Raw genomic sequence first — 9927 nt, 5'->3', positions numbered from 1 at the left:
AAAAATTGTGGATCTAATTGAAAGTAGTTGCTTACCAAGTTGTGGCGAACGGTGCGGTCCTAGATGAGCGCTGATAATTATTTGTTGTCTCATTGCCACGTGGTGGAAAATTAAGCACTAACATATAGCGCGTGACATCACGCGCAGCACATAGCCCTTGAATGAAACCAAAAATATTAAAAATTTTACATAGATAAGGACCAGTCAAACGGAACTCTCCCTTTAAAACCCCCACTGCCTCCTCAGAAGTTACCATTGAAAAACCCAAACAGTAAAACAAAAAAAAGGAAACCAATAAAAACATTTTTTTAGGGTTTGGGAAATTAAGAAGAACTTTCTAGGCAAAACCCCAGAAAGCCATGACTGACCATTTGGTCGTCGAGGCTCATAACCTTAATCCTAACAACAATTTCTCTTCAGAATTCGATTCTCTTCCAATTCCTCCTATGGATCCTGTGTTCTTCGAAACCGATATCCACAACATCAATAATTCCGAAACCTTTGATTCGGATCTCGGGTTTGGATTCGGATTCGACGACAATTCGAATTTCGAGCTTACTTTCGACGACATCGACGATTTCTACCTTCCTTCGGAGAATGAAGAGTTTATCATCTCCGAGCACTGCCTCGATTCGGTTCAGCTGGGTCTTGAAGAACCGGTCCAATCTCAACCGGTTCAGGTCTCGGATTCCATTTCGGGTTCTTCTGGGGTTTCGACCGATCATGTGGCTTCTGACGTTTCGAAATTCCTGAACTTCTCGGGTTCGGGATCGGCCGAGTCCGATTCTGGCGATGCCCCCGCTAGGGTTTTGAATTTCCCGTCTCCCGAATCGGGCGGGTCAGAGAGCAGCGGCGGCGGCGGGTCGGTTTCGTCGCAGGGATCGGGGAACGGGCCGCGGTCTCCGAATGTGATCGTTGTTGATCAGGTGATCAAGGTGGAGGAGGAAACGGCGTCGAAGAATTGCGTCTCGAAGAGGAAGAAAGAGCACGTGGAAGAAGGAATCGCCGCGGATTTGAGGACCCCCAAGTACCGGAGATCGTCGGAGAACGTGGCGGATTCGGTGAGTTTCGAGGCGGCGCCGGCGAACGAAGATGAGGAGAAGAGGAAGGCGAGGCTTATGAGGAATCGAGAGAGCGCCCAATTGTCGAGGCAGAGGAAGAAGCATTATGTGGAGGAGTTGGAAGATAAGGTAAGGAGTATGCATTCTACAATTGCTGAATTGAATAGTAAGATTTCGTATATTATGGCCGAAAACGCCACATTGCGCCAGCAATTGAGTGGCAATGTGCAGCCACCGCCGCCCCATTCGGGTATGTACCCACATCCCGCCGCAATGGCGCCCATGGGGTACCCGTGGATGCCGCCTTGCGCCCCATATGTTATTAAACAACAAGGGTCTCAAGTTCCTTTGGTTCCGATACCGAGGCTGAAACCACAGCAGCCTGTACCGGCGCCTAAGGTGAAGAAGTCGGAGAATAAGAAGAGTGAGGGGAAAACTAAGAAGGTTGCCAGTGTTAGTTTCCTGGGTTTGTTGTTTTTTGTCATGCTTTTTGGTGGGTTGGTTCCTTTTGTCAATGTTAGGTATGGAGGAATAGGGGACAAAGTTCCTGGAGGGGTTGGTTATGTTAGTGATAGGTTCTATGATCGACAACTTGGGAGGGTTTTGAGTGTTAATGAATATTCAAATGGGTCTGGAGGAAGTGTAGGAGGTGGATTTTCTAGTGGGGAATTTGATCATCCTAACAGAGTAAATTATGTGAGAGGATGTGTACGAATCGAAGAGTATGAACGGAAAGGACAAGGGTCGCAACCTTTACCAGGTTCAGATGAATCTATTCGTTTGGGCAATGGTAGTGAGCCTCTTGTTGCGTCTTTATATGTGCCGAGGAATGATAAGCTTGTGAAGATTGATGGGAACTTGATAATTCACTCTGTTCTTGCCAGTGAGAAAGCTATGGCATCTCAGGCTGAACCTGAAAAGAAAGACAATAAAGAAACTGGTCTGGCAATTCATAGGGATTTGGCTCAGGCATTGGCAATTCCAGGAGTTGGAGGGAATAGAGGGAGACATTCTCATGTATACAGAAATCCTACAGGAGGGCAGAAGGCTCTTGCTTCTGGTTCAGCTGATACTCTGAAGGACAATTTGAAGTCGACTCAAGCTGATGGTAAGCTGCAACAGTGGTTCCGTGAAGGTCTTGCAGGTAATAATTTTTCTGCTCTCACTTTGCCAATAATTCTTGTTTGCGTATATATTAGGGTGCTTTCTGATATGTTCTATGCTTTGAATAGTTTCTATGTCATAATTTAATGGCAAGCTACCGATTCTCCACTGGCTGAAATAGACCACATTGTGTTTAGTCTTGGTTTTGATGACAGGCCTCTAAGTTAGACCTTGTTGGCAGTGTATGAATTAAGACTTTTGGAATTGTGGAAATTACCCCTAAAGTGTATTGGAGTGGAACATTTGATTTCTTATTTTTGACAATGCACAAATATTATGCCTCCCCACTCCTCCTCGAATTGTGTTTATACTCTTTTTTATCTAGTTTTGTGGTGGCACTCCTTGTTGCTTGCGGAGGATATATCAAATCTTATTTCTCAAGTTAAGTGAATAGCATTCACTGACTGACCCACTGGAAATAGTTCAACTCAATTCTTCCACTTTTGCAAAATACTAATAAAGCATATTTTATTTATATATTTATTTGCGAAAGTCCAACAAAACATATTTTGTGTCTTGACATGAAGTGCTTATCTTGTCATCTTTATTTTTGAGAAGTAACATTAGGCCCATACCTCACATGCTTTCTAATTTTAGGAATTCATAGAATATGGTGTCTTGCTATTCCTCCATATCACCAACCTTTTTTGGCCTACTTTATTGATGTTTGTTTGTCTGACCTTATGATTAAGAGTGAAGAACATTAATCTCAACCATTGATTGAGATTAACGTACCCGTATATATATATATATATATATAGTGTTTGGCTATATACCCATTTAGTTGGAATTATTAGGGAATATGTAAATGCAGATCCAGAGCCTAAAATAGGGCAACGTTTCATTTAGTGAGTGCACCAATACTAGCCTCTGATGCACCTAAACTTCGTGCTCCTGACATTCTGACTTTCAAATCATATATTTCATATACTGTCTTACCAGTAGGTCTGTTCTGTTGCAAGAGAATGATTAACTGTTGTCACCTTCTCATTCAAGAGAGCATTTTCCTGTACATTTTGGCTGTCATTTCTGGGGGTTCTGTGCTGGGCTGCAAGTTGGGTTGATGGTGACAGTTTATCTCATGTTTTCAGTGTCCATGCGTGTTCTCCTCACTAAAACTGGATTTGAAATTTGGCGATCTGTTATGCTTAGAACTCATCAAAAATACTTTGTTAAATACTTATGGTTCTTTTCCTTTTACAGGTCCAATGTTGAGTTCTGGCATGTGCACTGAGGTGTTCCAGTTTGATGCCTCTCCAGCTTCTGCTCCAGGAGCTATAATTCCGGCATCCTCAGTTTCCAGTGTTCCTGCAAAACACCTTAAGAATGCTACTCGCCTTAGCAAGGGGAGGAATAGAAGGATCCTCAATCGTCTTCCGATTCCTGTGGCTGGATCCAATTATAACATTACTGAAGAGCACGTGAGAAATAGTTCTCAGAAGGAAAGCTTTCAAGGCAATAAATCTTCTTCTATGATTGTTTCTGTGCTTATTGATCCCAGAGAAGCTGGAGATAGTGAGGTTGATGGCATGATCGCACCAAAGTCGCTTTCGCGGATTTTTGTAGTCGTGCTTATGGACAGTGTGAAGTATGTCACTTACTCTTGTGTGCTTCCACGGTCTGGTCTCATCTAGTGACAACTTGAAAGAGGAGAGTAGATTTTGGTGATATGGAATAATAGCAGCATCCAACTCTAGCTCCCAGTTTTGTATATAACAGATAATAAGCAGCTTTAATAGCTTTCTTAGCCTTTAGATGTACTCTAAATTACCTAAACTTCCTTTAACTTCGGCTTGTTAGGATATACTATAATGTTCTTTGGTTGAGAAGTAGAACATTAGCCCTGAGGTTTCTTCAAATGGATGTGCGGCTGTTGTTCTCTCTCTAGTGTCTAGTGGTCTACTCTGTAGCATGTCATAATGTTTTACTGATTGCAGACATTTGACTAAATATATGGAATTGGAATAACTTATTTGGTGTATTCTTATATTAAAAGTTCAATCTAGATGAATGGTGTTTATCACTGTCGATCAAATTTGACAATATGCTTTCTGTGTTGGTAAGAATAGGGTCATGATTCTAAAGCTGGATGGTTTCTTGAGAGGAAATTAAATGTGTGTTTGGGTTGGCGTTGCGTTGCGTTTTCACACTTTTTTTTTTTTTTTTTTTTTTTTTTTTTTTTTACATTTCACGCGTTTTGTAGAAAAGGGAGACAAACGGTACTGTAGCAGTACTGTAGCGGTACTGTTTATGAGATCCACAGCTACTTTATTTATTAAAAAATATTAAAAATGGGTCCCACGGTACTATTTACACATTTAAAAATTATTTTGTTACAGTGTTTTCAGTTTTCAGTTTCAGCAAAATAAGTTCTATCCAAACAGACCCTAAGTGTCCATTTGGTGCATTTTGGGATGATGGGTCATGTGCATTATTCATGGGACTCGCAAGTACTTTTTTTAGCAAAATTTTCATTAAAACTGAGTCTCACAATACTATTCATACATTTAAAAATTATTTTGTTATAATATTTTCAGTTTTTAACAATAAGTAGTATCTAAACAGACCCTAAAGCTGTTCTTATGGTAAAATGGTCTTAAAAAAGGGTCAAAATTGGATTTGAAATAGGTTTCAAAAATGTTTTTGAATGGTTTTTAAATGTGAAAAGAGAAGCTAAGAGCCTTATAACTTATTTGGGAGGAGGGAGGGAAATGAATGAAATGGAAAATAATAGAAAAAATAATTTTAGAATATTCATTTTCTTTTCTTGTTTGGGAGATTTTAATAGAGGGGATGAAAAATTCATTTTCTTATTTGAGAGTTTAAAATGGGAGGGAATGGAAATATGGAACGAATGTTTCCTCTCACTTATTTCATTCCCTTTCATCCATTCCTTTCTATTCCCTCAAAATCTTAAATTTTCATTATTTCCAAAATTGAGAGGAAATAAAGAGAAATAAAATTAGATTTAATACTATTTTTTTTTTTTTTTTTACAAAAACTCTTAAAATGCCTTTATATATTTAGCCATTTGTTTTAAAATATGGGTCTAATAGTAATATTATCATAAAATGATTTTATTCATTTCTTTCTATGTTATTCCCAAACAAAACTTACCATCTATTTTTGTCTATTTCTTTATTTTAAAACAATAAAAAAAGGTTACTTAATTTACTCATTTCTATTCTCTTATTTTAAAATAATCAAACAAGGTTATTTATTTCATTACATTCAATTCATTTCCATTACTTAATTTCATCAATTCCTTTATAAAATGAAGATGTCCATATTTAAATATTCCCTCTTCCAACTATTGAATTACTTAAAAAAAAAAAGGGTTAAAAGAGAAAATATTTATTTATGTGGCAAATGTATCTTTGCTTCAAGCATTAATTAAAAATACAAAACCTGATCTTGAAAACACAAACAATTTTTGATTTTTGCATAATAAATTCAAGTAACCATTTTTAAGTTTGGTTTTTGGAAAATAAAAAAAAACCGTTTTTAAAATTTCAAACCAAATAATCATTTAAGTTGTCTGGGGCCAGAGAATTCGTGGCCCAGGCCCACTCTAAATTAGAGCCCAAGGCCTAAGTCGAGGAGAGCTATTGCCGAGGACGCATTACAAGGGCCCAAAAAAGACACAAGGATATGGCCAATGACGATCTTATGCTCAGCACCTCACAAAATGCCCGAAGAAAAGGACAAACTCAGTACAGGGGCAGGACAAAGGAGAAAGCTGCCAACATCGTAATACAGAACCCTGCATCTGACAGGCCCATACTCTAGACCATGCTGTTTAACTTTTCCAACCGCCCCCAACCACTCTAGGTATGGATTGACAGGACAGGTCTGCACCCTAAAAAGTAAAACTTACACGTGGACACTAAAAGGGGAAATGAAAACTAGTATAAAAGGGAAAGAAAGCTAATGAGAAGGGGGCCAGACCCCCCTAGGCTGGAAGGAGAAGAAAAAACCCTAAATAAAAGGGAGAAGGGGAAGGATACTAGGCTCCTCGGATTAAATCCGAGGACCTAAGTCCTACAACCCATACCAATGGAACGCTTAGCCAGTCAAGCCAAATCTAACCACGTAAAAGCTCCCATAAAAATCATGACTAAATCGCTGACCGGTGACTAAGGCCCTGCCTTTTAAGCCCACTTCTCTACAAATCATATTGTTAGGGCCCTTTACATACGAACCCAACGTCATTCTTGGGTCGTTAAATAATCGTGTCCCTATAATTGGCGCCGTCTGTGGGAAGGCTCGCGCGTTGGCATAGGTGGCGGTGGAGTTAAGCCTCCGTCAAGCAAAGGTCTGCGAAGGTTCCTCCATTTCCAGCGACACACTGTTGTTACCCTAACATAAATTTCCGCTAGGGGCTACGCCTCGCAGTGCCAATGGCACGGACAGCTCTAGAGGTTTCCAACATCAAGCTAACTCTCCCTACCTTGGTCGAGGGGCTAATCTTCGAAAAATAAATGAATAAGCAAATAAATAAATATACCAATACAAGTTTTGGATAGAACCAAGGCCTCGTATGGTCTTCGGACTCAAGCCTCTGGGGAAACCAACTACTTAGAAGAACCAATACAAGTTTTGGACAGAACCAAGGCCTTGTATGGTCCTCGGACTCAAGCCTCTAGGGAAACCAACTACTCAGAAGAACCAATACAAGTTTTGGACAGAACCAAGGCCTTGTATGGTCCTCGGACTCAAGCCTCTGGGGAAACCAACTACTTAGAAGAACCAATACAAGTTTTGGACAGAACCAAGGCCTTGTATGGTCTTCGGACTCAAACCTCTGGGGAAACCAACTACTTAGAAGAACCAATACAAGTTTTGGACAGAACCAAGGCCTTGTATGGTCCTCGGACTCAAGCCTCTGGGGAAACCAACTACTTAGAGGAACCAATACAAGTGGGAAACCAACTACTTAGAGGAACCAATACAAGTTTTAGACAGAACCAAGGCCTTGTATGGTCTTCGGACTCAAGCCTTTGGGGAAACTAACTACTTAGAAGAACCAATACAAGTTTTGGACAGAACCAAGGCCTTGTATGGTCCTCGAACTTAAGTCTCTGGGGAAACCAACTACTTAGAGGAACCAATACAAGTTTTGGACAGAACCAAGGCCTTGTATGGTCTTCGGACTCAAGCCTCTGGGGAAACCAACTACTTAGAAGAACCAATACAAGTTTTGGACAGAACCAAGGCCTTGTATGGTCCTCAGACTCAAGCCTCTGGGGAAACCAACTACTCAGAAGAACCAATACAAGTTTTGGACAAAACCAAGGCCTTGTATGGTCTTCGGACTCAAGCCTCTGGGGAAACCAACTACTTAGAAGAACCAATACAAGTTTTGGATAGAACCAAGACCTTGTATGGTCCTCGGACTCAAGCCTCTGGGGAAACCAACTACTCAGAAGAACCAACACAAGTTTTGGACAGAACCAAGGGCTTGTATGGTCTTCGGACTCAAGCCTTTGGGGAAACCAACTACTTAGAAGAACCAATACAAGTTTTGGACATAACCAAGGCCTTGTATGGTCCTCGGACTCAAGCCTCTAGGGAAACCAACTACTTAGAAGAACCAATACAAGTTTTGGACAGAACCAAGGCCTTGTATGGTCCTCGGACTCAAGCCTCTAGGGAAACCAACTACCTAGAAGAACCAATACAAGTTTTGGACAGAATCAAGGCCTTGTATGGTCCTTGGACTCAAGCCTCTGGGGAAACCAACTACTTAGAAGAACCAATACAAGTTTTGGACAGAACCAAGACCTTGTATGGTCCTCGGACTCAAGCCTTTGGGGAAACCAACTACTTAGAAGAACCAATACAAGTTTTGGACAGAACCAAGGCCTTGTATGGTCCTCGGACTCAAGCCTCTGGGAAAACCAACTACTTAGAAGAGACAATACAAGTTTTGGACACAACCTGGACGTTATGTGGCCCTTGGACTCTACCCCGGAGAGGAATTACCCATTAATAGTTGGGTCAATCCCTAGACTGAATGGAATTCCCAGTCTACCCTTGGATCCTCAATACTAGGGGAACTGATGCGATTGTGATAAGGCCAGGTGTTATCAAGACACGGCCAAAGTCCCTCACTGCTCGGCAACCCTCTCGGATGGTTTATTTTGAGTTTATCGTTCTCAGACGGTACTCAGCTGTTATCTCGGTTAGTCTCATAAGTTTAATCTACTGTGAGTTAGCATTATTGTACTTGATAATGTCAATAAGTTCAAATTAGTAGGTTTCTGTTTCAAGGTTTCCTACTCTAAGTATCATTGAAGAAAAATACACATGTAGTACCCCATTCACAAAGTAATTGATGCAGAAAAGAAAAGTATTTAGAAGGAAACAGATCCATCTCTTATTAAGACAAAGAAATAGTACAACGTACAATGAAAGAGCTTGAATAAGCTCATACTGAAAACTAACTACAGAAGCAACTACATAAGCAAAAGAAAAAATACAAGGAAATGAGGAAAAACAGAGGAAGAGGCGTAGAGAAGAGAGATGTAGCAGTTCCAGCACGTTGTCTACGGAAACCATTCCTCAATACTTTTACATGCCCATAACTTGGCAACATTGGGCTAGCACATTTGAAGAAAAGGTGCAGGGAGTCGGAAGTTGATGAGCCTCCATGTTAGCCACGCCTGCGATAGAGCAGACGACGCTGATGGCGGAAAACCTTACTTCTGACGCACCAAGAATCTGATGCGACCAGTACCTGCTTCGGATTTTGACTGAAAGAGGCAGAGATACCATTCCCCCCCTTGTCAAAACGGAAGATTATCTTGAATCTGTGCCTCCCCTGTCCAGCCCGCACCACCTTGAGTCTCAGAAGGACCCGGTGCCTCTGTGGCGGGTGTAGTTCCTTCACCCCTGTCCGTGCCTCAAACATATTGCACTAAGGGTGGATAGCACTGGATATGGGGACTGTGATTATAACTGAAGGATTATGATTTTGAAGGGAGCCGAAGGATTATGATTTTTTAAAGATGAATTACTGGCATAAAAAGTTTTGGTCACATGGATATTCTTTCTTTTTTTTTTTCCTGAAAAATAGTGTCTCAATTATCGTGCAGGAAAAAAATAGTTCTCTTTCTCTCTAGCAATCGTCTCTTGCTCAACTGCTCAAGCGACCCACTGCAACACCTGCAACCCATCTTTCTCTGGTTGCCTTTTTTCAATTTTCATATATATATATATATATATATATTCTTTTTTCAGTGGATTTTGATTAGTAGCGGATTTTGGTATTCTAGATTTGGTTGTATTGTGAATTTTGTGGGATTATAGTGTTGGTTGGTGAATTTTGTGTTAATAAAATTTGTGATTTCAAAGCATTTTCATCACCCATTAAACACATGAAAATATTTTCCAAATGTGTTACCAAACACCGTAAGAAAATTTTGTTTTCCAGAAAATAATTTCAGTTAAATATTTTACACAATATTTTACATATATACATCTCCCTTTCTCTCAGAGAAATTTGAGAACTAATCCAAGGGAAATTGCAGAGTTGTGGGGAGCCGCATATAGAATTGGGGTAGGGTAAGTGAATATGTGGTTCCACCTTGGCCTTCATCATGGCCATTTGACCCTACAGATTTTTGTAGGGTTAAATGGCCTTATGGTCTCATTTATGTAGCGATTAATAAAACTATCCACATGTATTATTTAAATAATT

The 9927-nt window shown here is 40.4% G+C and overlaps 1 protein-coding gene across 1 annotated transcript; it reads left to right on the top strand.

The window, feature by feature from the left end:
* Nucleotides 1–237: 237 nt before the first annotated feature.
* LOC126693285 (bZIP transcription factor 17) lies at nt 238–4206 on the top strand. The gene is given in 3 exon segments (XM_050389202.1): nt 238–2205; nt 3429–3848; nt 3851–4206. Coding segments are annotated over 3 exon segments (2286 nt in total). The 5' UTR covers nt 238–359; the 3' UTR covers nt 3871–4206.
* Nucleotides 4207–9927: the final 5721 nt, after the last annotated feature.

The sequence above is a fragment of the Quercus robur genome, chromosome 7 (genome assembly GCF_932294415.1).
Source record: "Quercus robur chromosome 7, dhQueRobu3.1, whole genome shotgun sequence".
In the NCBI taxonomy this organism is placed as follows: domain Eukaryota; kingdom Viridiplantae; phylum Streptophyta; class Magnoliopsida; order Fagales; family Fagaceae; genus Quercus; species Quercus robur.
Note: the sequence above shows the minus strand (reverse complement) of the source record. Positions and strands in the feature narration are given on the sequence as shown.